Source organism: Vitis riparia, chromosome 8, assembly GCF_004353265.1.
Source record: "Vitis riparia cultivar Riparia Gloire de Montpellier isolate 1030 chromosome 8, EGFV_Vit.rip_1.0, whole genome shotgun sequence".
Taxonomy (NCBI): Eukaryota; Viridiplantae; Streptophyta; class Magnoliopsida; order Vitales; family Vitaceae; genus Vitis; species Vitis riparia.
In genome coordinates, this window is record NC_048438.1 from 17,521,358 (window position 1) to 17,538,054 (window position 16,697).

General features: G+C 35.6%; 3 protein-coding genes across 3 annotated transcripts; 1 reads left to right on the plus strand and 2 right to left on the minus strand.

Annotated features, from left to right (window-relative positions):
- Positions 1-2,194: 2,194 nt before the first annotated feature.
- Positions 2,195-7,565, minus strand: LOC117919851 (heme-binding-like protein At3g10130, chloroplastic). The gene is made up of 8 exons (XM_034837128.1): positions 7,326-7,565; positions 7,164-7,250; positions 7,001-7,071; positions 4,242-4,343; positions 4,044-4,148; positions 3,249-3,384; positions 2,605-2,714; positions 2,195-2,485 (listed from the first exon to the last, which is right to left on the minus strand). The coding sequence occupies exons 1-8, from the start codon at positions 7,495-7,497 to the stop codon at positions 2,411-2,413; spliced, it is 858 nt and encodes a 285-aa protein (XP_034693019.1). The 5' UTR covers positions 7,498-7,565; the 3' UTR covers positions 2,195-2,410.
- Positions 7,566-8,512: 947 nt separating this feature from the next.
- On the minus strand, positions 8,513-14,375 carry LOC117919562 (1-(5-phosphoribosyl)-5-[(5-phosphoribosylamino)methylideneamino] imidazole-4-carboxamide isomerase, chloroplastic). Its single transcript, XM_034836726.1, has 8 exons — positions 13,972-14,375; positions 13,837-13,898; positions 13,285-13,492; positions 12,093-12,178; positions 11,080-11,181; positions 10,377-10,510; positions 9,612-9,660; positions 8,513-9,044 (listed from the first exon to the last, which is right to left on the minus strand). Exons 1-8 carry the CDS (start codon positions 14,105-14,107, stop codon positions 8,868-8,870), a joined length of 954 nt encoding a protein of 317 aa, XP_034692617.1. The 5' UTR covers positions 14,108-14,375; the 3' UTR covers positions 8,513-8,867.
- A 79-nt stretch (positions 14,376-14,454) lies between these two features.
- Positions 14,455-14,973, plus strand: LOC117920666 (pentatricopeptide repeat-containing protein At2g36240-like). Its single transcript, XM_034838262.1, has one exon. It carries the CDS (start codon positions 14,455-14,457, stop codon positions 14,971-14,973), a length of 519 nt encoding a protein of 172 aa, XP_034694153.1.
- Positions 14,974-16,697: the final 1,724 nt, after the last annotated feature.

Sequence of the window (16,697 nt, forward strand, 5' to 3'; positions counted from 1 at the left end):
ACCAAGAGAATCTAAAAAAGAAAATAAAAAATTTCTAACATGACTAGAAGTAACTGGTTGTATAGTAATAAGGCCAGACCGCATCAGCCTTACGTCAGAACTATGTCAAACACAACACTGACTCTAGAACAAGTTGTTAACATACTATTTGGATTGACCTTTGCTTTAGACATGCCTAAGTAATTTTTCTCATTGCCTTGGGTTCACCATTATATTTGAGTACATGAACCTGCTCATCAAATGACATGACTAGGAACTGTAGAGGGATTAGAAATCTAAACATATTGTATTACAACATGAAGAGAGATCTGTTACTCCATGTCAATATCTGGCCTCTAACTGAGTAGAAACCTCTCTTTTACCACACTGAATTATCCTTCATCTAATCATAACCCAAAATTTGGCCCTGCAATTAAGGAATAAAATAGAAAGAAAAAGATGCAAAATTATTATCTTGGATGCCTAAAGCTATGTAACAAGTAAATGTAACTGAGTCATTTGAATTGAAGTATGGATTAAAGTGAAGCATGTTGAAGCTTAAAAGGTAGGAAACATCCCACAAAAGAGATATATAGGAGGGCAAACAAGAGCCCTGTTGGATCTCAGTGGGGTGATCACATATTCCAACTCTATTATGTATAACGTGCCCACGTTGAGGCATAGTGCTTGCCCAAAGTGCTATGTTTAATATCACTTTCCTTGGATCCCAATCCCACAGGCTGCACACACTGTTCTGATGTATCTATTCAGACAAGTTTGCAATATATAATGACAATAGAAAATTTCACTAAGACAACTCTTGCTAGTATGTTAAAATACTATTACAAGCAGTTTCCTTAATACTTTGTCACTTTTAATATCATTTAAAGTAGTTGTTCTCTTTAATATTTCATAAAATGTTTCTTCATGCCAAGGGTTGATTACTTAGGCTGTTTTTGGATCATCATTTATTGGGACCATACCAGATTTTTTTAGTATCATAGGCTCCTCTTCTTTGCATCCAGGGTGGGTAAGGGCTAATGAGGCAGAGGCATTGGCCCTTAAACACAATTAGGGAACCAGAAGCCCATGTCTTCAGTGGAGTCCCATCTCATGTTATCAAATGGATTATGTCTACCACCAAAAGAACAGGGAGATATGTTTCATATCATGAGAATTTCCCTGATCTATCTCCTGTTTGGGTGGCTGACTACACTTGAATTTTCAGATATTATAATTAGACACCAATCATTTGGCTGAAAAAGGAGTGGAGACATGGCCAGAGAAACATCCAAATCTTCTCAGCAGGCTCAGAAGTTTTATTGATACAGACATCTCTGATCGTAATGAGGAAATTTCTCTCCTCCTAATGCTTTTGTGTGCCATCCTTAATTGATAGAATCATTTGATTTTCACTTTGAATTTAAGAAGGAAACGCATATTGGCATCTATATTTTCATCTCATTCCATGGCTTCAAACATCAAAATAAAGTCAATGATAAATTCAAATAAAAAAATTTGGCTACTTTCCCAAAATAACTAGTAAATTGAGAAATTTGAAGGGAGAAGGGAATAGATTATAGCTGGTCTAATGTTTTTTTCATAAACTTGGAGGAAAAGTTTGAGAGATTAAGTGAAAGTTGGGAAGTCAAACTTGAAGGAAAGGCAGAAACTGAATGTGAAATTCAATTAGCTGGAAGAGAGGAAGGGGAGGGCTGTTTTGGAATTTTCATGTGATCTAGCACGTATCAAACCAAACCATGGAATGCATTGTGAGCAAACCATTCTGTATGGAGTACAGGTGTACAACATTAAGGAAGCCTTGCCTTGTGGAATATGATGGCAGAAAATCATGAAAATATTCACAAAAAAGTAAAGGTTACCCTCTGAGGACAAGCAGAGAAAGTTTAAAAGTTGTCTAATTATGTCCAAGGAAGATCAACAAACAGCACCAGTAAGGGAATATATGATCACATCGGAGCACCAAAAGGGTTGGAAGGTCGCATGGATTGTAATGACAAAGAACATAAGGGCATATGAAGTACAGTCCTAGATTATGACACTACAGTGTTTATAAGTAATGGCTGATATCTTGTAAGACTGAGCACCACCTCAGCAATTATTCCAGTGCTTCTGAAACTAGGTTCCTCCTAGTAGAAAATCAATCATCAGAGGAGTTCATGATGTTAAACAGAAAATTAATATCATGATGCACTTCAAAATGCAAAACGGGTATTTCTTTAAATTTATACAATCAGTATCATTAATCTCAGGGTATTTACATAATATATTACATGTGTGCCTCCTCAGGCTGATATCTGATAAGCAGTTTTTACTGATTTTACATTGGAGCGGTCGTATACTCAGCATATCTCAATGTTAAATATTCAGGGGAAAGGGTGTAACTTGCTATATGTTTTATACTGACGAGTTAAACTTGCTTCCTTTCAACTTCCAATGCAACCTCATTACGGCGTGCAAATGGAAGCGTAAATGGTGGATTGTACTGCAACCAGAATAGAGAACAGGGATTACATTTCAAAATAGAATTCTGTACAAATACTGCTAAAGAATCAATTTTTCTCAGATATATCAACTTCATGAATAATTCATTAAGAATCTCACCTGTGCAACTTCCACTGGAGCTCCCTCTTTTACTTGAAACTGTTTGTCATTTCTTAGAGCGCTTCTTAGTTTTGATTCCCGAAGTTTAACTTCTTCATCAGTAACAAAACCTGATTTGAGAAGAAGAGACAAGATTATAGGCCGTGTCGGGATCCACTACTGAAGACTCAAAACCTTTTAATGAATCCATGCTAACATTTCTGTTCATTGAACTGCAATGAATGATATACATGCATTGCAGCCAAGATTTTCTTCATGCAGATCCAGAACAACATCTATCAATTCTCATACCAGGATATACAAGCTAGGCAGTGTGTACTATGTGTGTGACAACTAATAATTTTGTACCATCAATCATCTGGCATTTTTTATCATATATAAGACAGGTATCAATCAGAAATGAAACAGAAATCATATAACTAGTGCTTAACATTAATTAAAATTTCCATAGTTATATATACTTGACAAAATAATCTTGATATGATCTGTTGTTCTAATAGTTGGATACCCTTATGACTTTACTGCTGCCATTTCAATAAATAAATTTTGTATTTAAATTATAAAAGAATTGATGATCAAGAAGATCTTCATAGATTAAAACTCATATCCCACTCTCTAAGTCCCTGGTGGAGGGAAGTACAAACCTGAAAAGGCGACAACAGCAACAATTTTCCTTGGCACTTCTCTGATTCTTACTGATTGATCTTTAGGCAACGGCAAATCAGCACCATATTTTGCAGGCATGACAAAAGACATCTGCCATTTATCCTGGTCTTGCAGCTGATAACATTATATTAAGATTAGATGATGATAAAATTAAACTATAAGTACAGAGATTTCAAAAACAGAAAAGAAAATTAGGAACTCCATAAATTCACATTGAAATTGAACTGTTTGTGTTCTGCATGTACAAAGGCAAAAAAAATTTGCTATACGAAGCCTAGCTAAGAGGGCTTCATAGCTAACAATTGCCTACTGTATGATTTCATGATCCAGTCTATGGACTTCAGATCTTTGTATGGAATGTTTCCTGAATAATCATACGAATGGGATAAATTTTCAAGGTTCGCACCAGTCTTGAAATCTCTATATTCTAAACATTTGAATTTTGTAGCTTTCGAAGTTTTGGCCATGCATAACAACAAAAATCCAACATTTGATTAAAACTCTAGAAATTTGTGATATTTAAGAATTTACGTTTTAATTTTGACGGGTCTAAAACTTAAACTATACCCTAGTTTGGTCAGAAGCATGTTAACATTCAATAATTTTGAATTTTTTAATCAAATTTCCAGGAAGAGACTGAGAAGACAAATACAAAATGCACATCCCAAGTGAGTAGTGATTGGATTTGAATATAGGAACATATCTCAAAAATAATTCACTATAAAAGTCTTCAAACTCTAGTGATTAAGAAATGATCCATAGAAAAGCCTTACCTTCTTTGTTATCACAGGTGTTGTCATTTCCATTTTCTCCCCATCAGATTGGTCCCTACGAGTAAAAACAGGCGTAGTCATCTCCATCCTCTCCTTTGTTGTATTCTAAAAAGAGCACAAGGGCCAGAATAGGCAAACTGAGAAAGGTAGGCATACAAAAGAATATGGCAGTTACTCATTCTAGAAAATTTTAACTACCTTACCAAACAGGTACTCAGCTAAAACATTAAAGGATTGAGATGAACCATTGAAGTCAAACCCATTCTTCCCAGGCATGGTTGTCTCAGCTATAAAATAAGGCTGTTTCAAAGAGAGAATAATAATTTAGATAAAATCTATGATAACAAGAACAAGGATATAAAGAAAATTTAACAAGATGAGTTATCAATTAAAAGGGAAGCGTGAGAGGGAAATTGTAAGTTGAGTTGAGAAATGACCATTCTAATAGGAGAGGGAAGGGATAATGTTTCTGAAAAGCCACCAGTAATAACAAAATTATTAACATGACACTAGCGCGGGAAGGCTGGAGCCAATAGATTTACTATATGGTAGAGAGAATTGACAACTCAACCAAAAGTCTCACGTTAAAGCAATTTTCTATCCTGTTTTATTTTATGGTAATTAATAAAATAGAATGACCATAGAAAGTGCATTTTTTTCCTCATTCATTCTCTTGTTAGCAATAGAGCAAGTCCTCATATGATTTTTCCCTTTTAGGATTATTATCATTTACCATATCCATAACTTCAAAAAGGAAGTACACCAAGAATGCGTTTGGGAGTGTTTCTATTTGAAATACTAAAAGCATTTTTTTGGAGAATCACCTATTGATTGTTTCTCTATGAATCATTACAAGTGATTTTTCAATTTTTTAAAAGTATTTTCTAAATTTTACCAAATGTTTGATTTTTCTTCAAAAGCACCTTCTTAATGATAGAAGTGTTTTTTAAAAGCACTGCAAAATGAACTCCACATCAAATGGATTAGGATTTCAAATCGGTTGAGATTTATAGGGAGGACCAGTTCACAAGTTTTGTATGCACTGCATATACTGCTATGGGAATAAATAATCACATATAAGCCATTCAAATACCTGAAATTTTGACCAATGAGCAAATACTGGGACTGGTACAGGACTTGGAAAAGTTACGGCTGATAAACAAATTCATAAAGAATGTTGCCAATGTCCCTTCCCGTAGATGAATACAAGAATAACAAAAGAAAGCACACAGGAAATGACACATAGCCCTAATTTGATGGAAACTTTTAGCCCTGTGGTTAAGCCAACAACTATCAAAGTGGTGTTAACTATTGCCTTAGCAAGGAATTGGGTTGTTAGGCAATTGGATATTAACAATGCATTTTTGAATGGAGACTTATAAGAAGAGGTATTCATGGAACAACCTCTTGGATTTGTGGATCCTAAGCAACCTCATTTGGTATGCAAATTACACAAATCCTTATATGGATCAAAGCAAGCCCCTAGAGCTTGGTTTGAGAAAGTACGTAATGCTCTCCTTGCCTTTGGATTCATCACAGCTAGATCCTATCAATCATTGTTTATTCGGTTGACTACTACTCATACTATATTTGCCCTAGTCTATGTTGATGACATATTAGTTACTGGATGCAACAATGAAGAAGTTCAAACTATCATCAATCAATAGAATAAGAACTTTACCTCAAAGGATCTTGGTGAAGTAGACTATTTCCTAGGCATTCAAGCAAGGCATACAACTGAAGGACTTCATCTCTCTCAAACCAAGTACATCAAGGATTTATTTTGCAAAACCAAGATGCAGTTTGCCAAGAGTAGCAGTACACCAATGACTAGTGGACTCAAATTATCTGTTTATGGAAGTGACCCTGTGGAGAACGGACAACTGTAAACAAGCATAGTTGGAGCCTTGCAATCTGTAACCATTACTAGACCAGAGATCTCCTATTGTGTCAATAGGATGTGTCAATTCATGCAAAATCCACTTGAATCTCACTGGAAGTCAGTCAAGAGGATACGAAGATACTTAAGTGGAACTTTGGATTATGGCCTACATCTTAGAGGATCATCTCAGCTGAAGTTGGTGGGATTTGCTGATGCTGATTGCGCCACGGATCCTGATGACAGGAGGTCTACATCAGGTTATTGTGTATTTCTTGGTGAAAACTTGGTGTCATAGTACTCTAAGAAGCAACGTACTATTTCCCATTCATCTACAGAAGCTGAATATAGAAGTCTTGCAAACATTGTGGCAGAATTAACTTGGTTAACTTCTTTACTTGAGGAGTCAAGGGTAGCTATAACTAAAATACCTATAGTCTGGTGGGATAATCCGAGTACAGTACAGCTTGCAGCAAATCCCGTATTGCATACTAGGACAAAGCATGTTGAATTAGATCTATACTTTGTCAGAGAGAAAGTTCTATGGAAGAAGGTGCTGGTTCAACATGTTCCTTCAATAGATCAAACGGCAGATGTCTTGACAAAGCTCATTTCCAGCTCCAAGTTTCCTTTGTTAAGAAACTTTGAGTGGGGCTGTTAAGGCCAATGGTTAAGTTGTAAATAGTTGGCTTAATTGTTAGTTTGTTAGAACAAATCTAGAGGTTAAGAAGGTAGTTTCACATTCTGTTATAAGCTTCTATTTAAAGCTTCTCTTGTAATCAGTTTCTGCAGTGGATGAGAGTTCAATATTTTCTTCAGCAACAAACTCTAGAAGTCCTCTGTTTTCTTCAATCCTAAATCCCCTGTTTTCCCTTGTTTTCTTCAATCCTAATAACTCGATACAACCCAGTAATTAGCAAGGAAATGTCAAGAAATTAATTTATAGAGAGCATGCCAAAACAATTTTTTCCTGCGTTCGATGTAGGAAAAAAAATTAAATAAATAAAAATCAATTGAATGAATGAACCTTTGAATGGAACAATGAAAAGATTTAGAGAAAAAAAGAAAGTATCCACACCTCAACTTCTCTGATCTCGTACTGATCTTTCCGGCTCAAAACCTTGAATTTCACGGTCTCAAGATCCGGAACTATAAAGACGGAAGAAAATAAGAACCTAAGACACAGAGACATAACAAATTCCAAACAAACAAGGCGGCGAGGGAAATTGAAAGAGGAGTACCAGACATCAAGGCTTCCTCCAGGTTGGAACTCTCGAACCGCCGAGGGAAAGCATATTTTGCGGTCTCGGAAGCCAAATCCATCAAAACTGTCAGAGAATCGACGTGAGACTAAAAAAAATAAATCAACAATTTATTGAAGATGGTAAGTATTTAACATTTACGTCGCTGGGAGACAGAAGAGGCTTGGGAGACTAGAGCCAGCACGAGAGAGACTCGAGCTTCGAAGCCGGACATGGCTCTTCTCTGTGGAGATGAGGATAGCGATGCTCTGTAGCCGTTGCTATTTCTTGAATACAAAACCCCAGGCATCACTAGAGGCCTGTGGAGAAGCATTTTTGGTTCCTTTGCTGCGTATGGCGAATGAAATGACGGATATTTATTGCTTATTTATCATCATCGTGTTTTGTGAGTGATTGGTGGTTAGAATTTTCCCAACGGTTGCTGCTTAGTACGCTTCTCTCATCAGTAGCCAGGAGCCTCTCCCTATTGGATATTAAGTATTAACTGATACCGCGATGGGACATGGGAGGCATTATCTGTAATCTGTATTAAAATATATTAGAGCTTGTTTTGCCCTGTGATTTAAGAAAAGAAAACTGTTTTAAAAAATTTTATCATTATTTCACTGTTATTCTTTAGACATAATTTTTTAAAATAAAATAAATTAAAAAATAATTTTTAAAGAACATATAAAAATTAATTTCATTGATTTTTAAATTTTTTTAAAAAAACATAAATAATTTTATCATGTGTTTTTAAAACTTGTTTTTAAAAACTAGTATTATTCTTTAATTTAAAAACAGTTTTTAAAAATAAATTTTAGAAAATATGATCAAACAAACCCTTACTAACTCAGATTAGCTGTTTGACTTTTTTTTTAAATATGAATCTCACTATTCTTGTCCATGGAAATTTAAAATTTATATTGATTTATGAAGAACCCGGGAATGCGTCTTGTCATTTGTAACGCATGGTTTTGATGACATGAATATTTTCAACAAAATAAAGAAATTGATAGCAGTCACACCCCGGTTAAATATGAGACTAATAAATTACCGATCTTTTTCCAATCATCCCAGTGTGAAATTCAAAGCATTTTTGTTCAGTGCAGATTTTACTGGGCTTACCACGCACTCATTTGCAAGCCCTATCTGAGTCCAATGCCCTTTTTGGCCCAAGTTCTCAATTAACACAGGGTTATCCCGTGGGTCTAAAAGCCTCGTTAGAAGTAAATAAAGAAGATCAGAAAATATGGCAGGCATAAAACATGAAATAAGTTCTGATAAAATAATAATAATAATAATAATAATAATAAAACATGAAATAAGTTAAAAGCCAGCCCTTCTGCTAGAGTAACGGAACCAGTTCTTATATCACTCCTTTATGCTGCAAACGCCAGGGTCCAATCTCTATATTGTGATATTAAAAGGAAAGAAAAAAACCAACAAAGCTCCCAGAGCCTGACTTATTGGTAGTCCTGACTCCTGAATTAGCATCAATGGGTTTCCAGTTGAAATGATGAATAAATACAACGAGATAAGAATAAGGCAAAAATTCATAACATACAGCCTACTCGTCCCCGCATTCTTAAAAGTTAAAACTGAAAGTAAGCCGATGTGAAGCACAATGAGGCCTCCTGCATGCTTAAGCTGAAACCTCTCTGCATACTTAAAATCAAATGCAAACACAATTATTCAAAGCCACTAAACTGTCAAGGCCTCCTGTTGGGCATGCCAATTAACAACATCCCTGTATGCCAAGTTGCCTCCAAAAATATCTAGAGCGCTACCCACAGTAACATCAACACGACCACTCCCTGCTACTTTTATCCTCTCTAAATCAGCCATTACAGTAACTCCACCAGCATACGTCACTGGAATCTGGCATCAAACAACAATGCAAACAGTTTGAACAAATAAGTCGGCATCTGAAAAGGGAGCATATGTGTAAATTATCTCATGGGCTAGCTCGAATTGAATCATAACGAGGCACAATTCCTACACAGCTGCAAACCTTGGGGCCAAAGAACATAAGGTTCAGTGTTTATGGGGGCCTCATCATCAATTGGTTGCAGCCATAACAAAAATTCACAACACCCATTTTACAGAAACAAGCTGTTACATAAGGACAATTCAGAAGATGAAGGTCTTGGTTTGCATTTAAGTATCCCACCACCTGTTAGTGGCATCAAGGTAGGACCCAAGAATACAGCATTTCATAGGTTGACACAAACCAATGGACTATCTCAGCATTTAGACAACAAAATGAAAGAAAACAAATCCCTTCAGCTGTGAGAGTAATCAGGGCATAGACTAAATGAAAGCATACTTTCATGAATCCATCAATGCTCCCAGCATATGGAAGCAGGAAAGGGAAGTGAAGTAGTAAGAGAGGGTAGAAGATATGAATATGAGGAATTGAAACAGGTGCAAAATGATGTTACCCACCGGTGAGTACTTGCCAAGCAATGCCACAAGCTCCTCATCTATTCCTAGCCTGCAATACACAAATAGTTGACACCGGGTAATTTAGATGAATACATTGCTCTGCAATTGCAGTAGAGAAGGTACTCTAAGAATAAGACTTCAAAAAGGTGTGAGTCATAGTTTGCTGATTCAAGGACATGGATTACATATTCCAACCCAGGGTTTGACTGTACCACTTAGTTTCATCCCATTGGTTTCTTAAATTCTTAACTTCGTCTGTTAGAGTTACCAGAAATCTGCAACACGCATTTCAAGCAGATTCATTTTTGGAGGTTAAATCCACAAATTGATAAGACACAAGAAGGCCAGCAGATTAGACTAACTAAAAGAGCATTTGGTAAAACTTAATTTTTAATGCTTAATGACTTAAAGATGACTTTAAGTTAAATTATGCTTAAGTTATTAAATCATATTAAGTCATTAAATTGATTAACCAAAATCATTTTTATTTTTAAATTATAACATTAAGTTATTTTACCAAAATATATATAATATGCTTAACAACTTCAATTAAGTCATTAAGTTGATTTACCAAACACCCTCTAAATAACAATCATAATCTTCACTAACTAGCATAATTGCTAAAACCAATTAACCAATTCAAAATTGAACAGGAAATAAAATTTACTTATTTATTTTAATCAGAACAGGACATGGAAGTCTTAAAGCATTAGATACGGAGTTATGATAAGAGGAGGTAGAACAAAGCAACATTGTTGGACTTACTTTTTCCCCTCAACATCAACACCATGGACCAGAAACTCATCAGAGTAGCTTGCAAGAAAATCCAATATTTCCTGATCAAGACATACATCACTGAACTTCTGCCACCTATCAGTGACAATTGCATATTTACCTTCCTGCACATCAAAATCAGCACATGTAGAACTGAGGAAAATATGGTAGAAAAAGCTTACAGGTTTTTAGATAAGCCTATTAAAAAACTAAGGATGTTGACTAAGGAGAAAAAAGAGCAGTGGGAGCTCTTCAAACAAGTTCAATTTTTTGTTCTTCTCTAATTCTTAAGACAGTCATTTATATTATAACTTCAAACTCAAGTTCCTGGCTTGCACTATGGCTCTGAGCTGCAGCCCCAGGCTAAAATACCAATGTGTTTTTGAGTAATCAACATTCAAGATCTGAGCAAACGACATCAGTCTAAAATTAAATATATGAGTGCTGCAAATTCACTATTCATGCTGAATTTCAATTCCAAACTTCCAATTAAGACATCCCCTGTTAATTTCAAGCATACAAGGAGGTTCAGCATAAATATGTCAAGAGACTGACAGTCCAGTAATACTGACTTGACCTTTATTTGAGAGCCAAATATTCTTATTATGTTGGAAAACCAAGAGAAGAGAAAATGAACATAATCTTCACCAATTCCAAAACATTTAACCAGTGCATATCAGTCCAAATGTTATACCTTCTTTCGGCAGCTAAGATCTAACACAAGCCTCTGTTTCCCAATAAGATGGACAAGGTCTTTAAGCCTTTCAAGGTCCATTTGCCCATTGTTAAATACATACTGCATCAAAATTCAGAAGCATTAAAAGAAAAAGAAAAAAAAAAAGCATCAGAAGTCTTCTAACAGAGGATACCCAAATTTGTAATATGTCATTCTCATGCATCCCAAAAAGCAGTTAAGGAAATCCAAAAACTTGGTCAGTGCAGGCTAGTCTAACTGGGTTAGAGTTTCAAATTGTTTAGTATGATAAGATGAGTTGCACAAACAATAACTTTGTGCAGGGGAACTTCCCCAAAGAAATGTCAGATAAAATTTGAATATGGTTTCAGCCTGCTAATCAAAATTGTGAAATTCCCAAAACAAAAAAAAAAAGCTTTTCTTATTAATGGAAAATAATGTGAGAAGGCGAAAACTAATTCTCATATATTTAATATTTCTTTCAAGGCTACAGGACTTCCAAAAGGTTTATGTTCAAAACAATAAAACTCATTTCAAAGAACTACTTTGCCATAGAGACAAATAGAGTACTTTAGAAGACATGCTAATTTTCTCCAATCATAAAACAAGATAGGAGGAATGCAAGGGCAACACAAGGGGTATGAAACAAAAATTTCTGACTCATCCTTCCTTTCCCTCACTTGACTTTTTCAAGATACCCTTCCCATTCTGCTTGTCCACAACAACAATTTTACAGACCATTGAGTTCTGGCTCCTGGTTTTAAGTTGGAAAAAAGTTCTAATTATATTGATTATGTAGCTTGCACATGTTAACAGAAAAATTACAACTATTCCAATCAATCTATTACCCATTAACACCAGTAAAGAACTTGAGAGTATAATTATATAAACTTTGGAGGTAATGAGGAAAATATATTCTATCCATATATATATTAAAACTTTCATTTGTTATTGATCATGTAGCTTTCAGACATATATGCATATGTTAAGGGCAACAAAAAGTGAACACATACAGATGTGACAATGACATGGCTAGCTCCTTCCTCTATGTAACTCAGGGCATTTTCTGAATTGATTCCCCCTCCAACTTGCAAACCGCCTAGATGTTAACAGTCCTCACAGTAAGTTCAGCAGAGGAAAAATCTGTAAGTTTAAACATATTATCAACCATAAAGAGTGAAAAAGGAATAATACAACCCCAAAGACTTTAATGCCTATGAGGAAGATAACGTGAATATTAATATTTTGTGTTCCGTAATTCAATTTAATGAGTCAAACAAAAAAGAAAAGAACCAGTGCATTATTATTTTAGATTCTAGGACAACTAAAGAGTAGCTTGCCTAATTAGACACTTGCTACCAGCAGAGTTTCTTATGTATCTATTAAGAGAATGTAATTGCATGAGTGTAATTTTACTTAAAACAAGCACCTATAAGCCTTGATGAGGAATTTTATAAGCTTTCTAATTCAACTAGCCAAAAAGTTAATTTTAGTAACCCCAAATGCATGACTTTCAATCACAGAAAGACAACAATCCTTTGTAATAAAGAAAAAGGAATTTTATGTTCTATGACAGAAAATAAGGATGCTAAAGTCCTTCCAAATTAATTAGAAGCCCCAACCAGTAAGAACAGAAGAACCAAAATAAGCCTTAAGGAGAACCCAAATAAGCCTCAAGGAAAATAATAAGGATAACTCAAATAAGCCTTAAGGAAAATAATAATAATAATAATAAGCCTTAAGGAGAACCTTAAGGAGAACCCAAATAAGCCTTAAGGAAAATAGTAAGGAGAACTCAAATAAGCCTTAAGGAAAATAATAACCACAATTTAACACCTCATACCAAGTTATGGCCACACACCTCCAATCACAAACTCATAATTCATCCAATTGCATTTTGTTGGGCAGAAAAATTTAACATCTCATACCAAGTTATGACCACACACCTCCAATCACAAACTCATAATTCATCCAATTGCATTTTGTTGGGGTTAATAGATTAATGCAAATGATATTTCCATTTTGTTTGTTCCCAAAGTCATTTCACAGGAACAACCTCTAGCATTCAATAAATTGGTTAGTTTACTTGTAATGTATGGCATCCCTAGTACAAATTTATCAGCAAAAGATCAAAAAACATGTGAAAGATAACATATAAGTAGAGAAACAGAAAATTACTGGCAACTGGCAGAGACATTGACCTACCAGGATAGGCATGCAATGCTTCCATAGCTGCAGATTTACTCAAGGGATCTGCTCCAAGCATAATAACATGACCACCTGTAAGTCCATCCTCTTTGTACAACTTTGCAAACTCTGCTGCTGACTTATCTGATTCAAAATTGGTTACGAGAGTTGATCCACCCTCCTTGGTATCCCGAAGGGTAGAGCCAACAATCTGTTTCACTTTCCCCTGGAAATAAATCAATTTAAACAGTATAAAAATAGAGGCAATATTTCAAACAACAAAAAGAAATGCCTAATCCATGTGCTGCTCACTAGCTTCTTGAGGCTTTCTTTAACCAATCTCAATTGCACAAACAGTCCATTGGTAGGTTTTTTAAGGAATTTTCAGGGCCAGAGGCCACAAAGAAACTCGCACTGAACTGCCGATAAATCACTGGTTTAAGTTCAGCTCTTTATATCGACAAATAACGATCCGTTCTCAAACAAGATATTTTCAAATGGGAATATAAAACTCCAGGGAATAAGATGGAGTACACTGAAATACGAATGCTTAAGGCGGAGAACACTCACCTTGTGTATATCAATGCAAGGCCGGAACCGAACTGCACATCGTACGGATAGCCGCAAAGGTTCTGAAACAACCTGAACATTAGAAGAATTTCTTTCTGATTTATACCAATTGAAAATTCATCGACAAACACGTACTGGAAATTGGTGAAGGCATGGCCGTATTGAGCCTACTCGCATTCAGGTTCACGCCGCGGAATGTGGTGTTGGACCTTCCGCTAAGCCAATCGAGATTGGAGGACGAAGTGGCGTGGGGGCTACGAGCTCTCATCATGTTCTTAAGAAATGACTCCGGCGATATTTGAAGATAGAAATTAAATCGGCCAGCTACGATCTAGGGTTTCGCGGTTATGAAACCTAGATTTTCCAAAGTGCAGGAACAGATAGGTTTTGAATTGTGATTGTCGTTAGTAGATGCCGGAGGTAAGAGGAGGGCTTACATGAGCAATCCCACACGGTAGCTCGAGGCACTCTTAAATACATCCCCTTTTGCCCTTTTCATGCCCTCCTTAGGATATTATTATTATTATTATTCCAGCGTTTTAGTGTGTACCATGTAAAAACCTTATTTTGTAAAAATAAGGTTGCCCGCCTTTCTCAGCGCCGCAACCCATCAATCCCATGGTCTCCAACCCCTCTCCCTGTCCCGATGGCATTTTCTCCTACCCGAAGTCTGAACCCATTTTCAGATTTGGGCTAAATGCTTTTTGTAAGGTTGGGATACTGGACGATGCTGAGATTGCTTTTGCAAATATGGGGAGAATGATTGATGGGAAACCTAGTGTAGCAATATATAATATTTTGATTAATGGGTATGCCAGACGTAGAGAGCATGAGAAAGCGATGGCTGTTTATGAGAAGACGATTAAGGATAGGGTCAAGCCTGATGTGTTTATATTCAATACCTTGATCAGAAGTTGTCGGAATTCGCTGTTCGGGCTGGCTTTGGAAATGTTCAAAGAGATGAAGGATAAGGGACGTAGTCCTAATGTTTCTAGTTTTCATACTTTGATTAAGGGGTCTTTCAGGGAAAGGAAGTTTGAGGAGGGGACTGGGATGGCATATGAGATGCTTGAGTTGGGATGCCAGCTTTCGAATGTGACTTATGAGATTCTAGTGGATGGGCTTTGCAGAGGGTAGGGTTTTAGAGGCATGTGATTTCTTGATTGATTCAGGGAAAGGAGCATTACCTAATGGGTTTGATTGTTTTTGTCTCATTGAGGCGCTTTGTGGTGAAGAAAATGTGGGGCGGGCATTGGAGTTTGTGGACGGCTATGGAGGAAAGGAAATGCACCAAGCTTGATTGCTTGTACTACTTTGATAGAAGGATCGAGGAGATTAGGAAAAATAGAAGAAGCATTTCAATTAATGGAAAGGATGGTAAGAGAGAGGGTATTCTTCCATGTAGGGTGACTTATAATTGTTTGCTTCAGGATCTTTGTGAGGTAGGAAGAACTTGTGAAGCAATTGAGGTTGTTGATCACTAGCAAGGGTTTGGGATCAGATGGCATGACCTTTAACATTCTGGTTCATGGGTATTCCAGGGAAGGTAAAAGGAGGGAGGGGGAAATGTTTGTTGTATGAGATGTTATGAAACAGTTGATGAATGCTTATCACAAAAAAAAAAAAAAAAAAAAAAAAAAAAAAAAAAAACAGGTTGATGAATGGCCTTTCTAATGGAGGAATCTCTCACTGACATAAGTAAACCTTATTAGAAAGTAAAGATATTGAAATTTTCTGGCTGCATTTTGTAGCAGTTCTAAAATTACTTGGGCCTGAAGAGGTTGTGGCTCCATTTAAAAGGAAGAGATGATCTTGTCCTCGAGGAAAGGGAAACTTCAATGGATGCATGAAGTGATTATTAAGCAATTTTAGTGAGACTTGGAGGTTTTTCGCCATTGAGTTGGAGGATTTCTTTTTACCCACAAAACAACTGAAGATGACAGCGGATAGTTTTGAATGGTACATATGGTATATTATGCTATTTCAAGGTTTTTTTTCTTATTTATCTTTGTTGTTTATTGTTCATCAAATTTGTAAATTTTGTTGTGATCATTCAATGTACTAAATTCTATGCAGGCTTTTGTTGAGTTTTTTTTTGCCGTGTGATACCTTTGTTGGAATTTATTCTTAGCTTATGTTTTCTCTTTTTAATTTTATTTTGTTTTAATATTTGAAAAAGTTAGTGACTCACCTCAAGTAAATTCCTGTTTGGTTACTGAGAAATGGAGGAAGGAGATTTGCTTTGTAGGAAATGGCCAGCTGGCGTGAATTCGGGGAGATAGATATATAAGGTGCTGTTGATTAGAGGGTTTTTGAAGTGTATGAAGGTGCTGTTGGTTTGAGGATTTTGTTTTCTTCCCCTTTTCCTGCCTTTTCTGAGCAGCCAAACGGCCTGCTTGTAAGGTCTTTTATGCTTTGGCCATTCATTGTAAAGCTGAAACTGCTATTCTGCACTTACACATGGATATTACATTCATGCATTAAGCACATACCCGTAAGACATAGATTAGAAGAGACTTGTAAAGAATCTTTCATCGAGGACCTTACTTGGTTCACAGGTCTAAAGATCTTTGAAGTAAATTGTCCTTAAACCTTGAGTCAAGGTGGTATTTGTTTTTTTAACTTTTTACTAAAAACAATTTATTTTCAGAATTTAGGTTATTTAATTTTTTATTTTTTATGACTTAATATAAATTTTTTACTAAATAAAAAAAGTCAAAATATATAATTTTTTTTTTAAAAAAATAATATATTAATTTTTTTTTACTTTTTAATATTTAATAGAAATAAAATATTATAAAAACAAATAACATAATATTAGACACTATTAAGTATTAAAGTTTTATTTATAATTAAGTTAA

Excerpts from the sequence above, each read along its gene's own strand:
- LOC117919562 (XM_034836726.1), bottom strand. The coding sequence starts at position 14,107 with ATGATGAGAGCTCGTAGCCCCCACGCCACTTCGTCCTCCAATCTCGAT. Across the intron at positions 13,493-13,836 it reads CTTGCATTGATATACACAAG|GGGAAAGTGAAACAGATTGT; the intron begins GTGAGTGTTCTC and ends ATTTATTTCCAG. Across the intron at positions 11,182-12,092 it reads GCCATGTCATTGTCACATCT|TATGTATTTAACAATGGGCA; the intron begins GTATGTGTTCAC and ends ATTTTGATGCAG.
- LOC117920666 (XM_034838262.1), top strand. The coding sequence starts at position 14,455 with ATGGTCTCCAACCCCTCTCCCTGTCCCGATGGCATTTTCTCCTACCCG.
- LOC117919851 (XM_034837128.1), bottom strand. The coding sequence starts at position 7,497 with ATGCTTCTCCACAGGCCTCTAGTGATGCCTGGGGTTTTGTATTCAAGA. Across the intron at positions 4,149-4,241 it reads CTGAGTACCTGTTTGGTAAG|AATACAACAAAGGAGAGGAT; the intron begins GTAGTTAAAATT and ends TGCTCTTTTTAG. Across the intron at positions 3,385-4,043 it reads CACCTGTGATAACAAAGAAG|CTGCAAGACCAGGATAAATG; the intron begins GTAAGGCTTTTC and ends TAATGTTATCAG.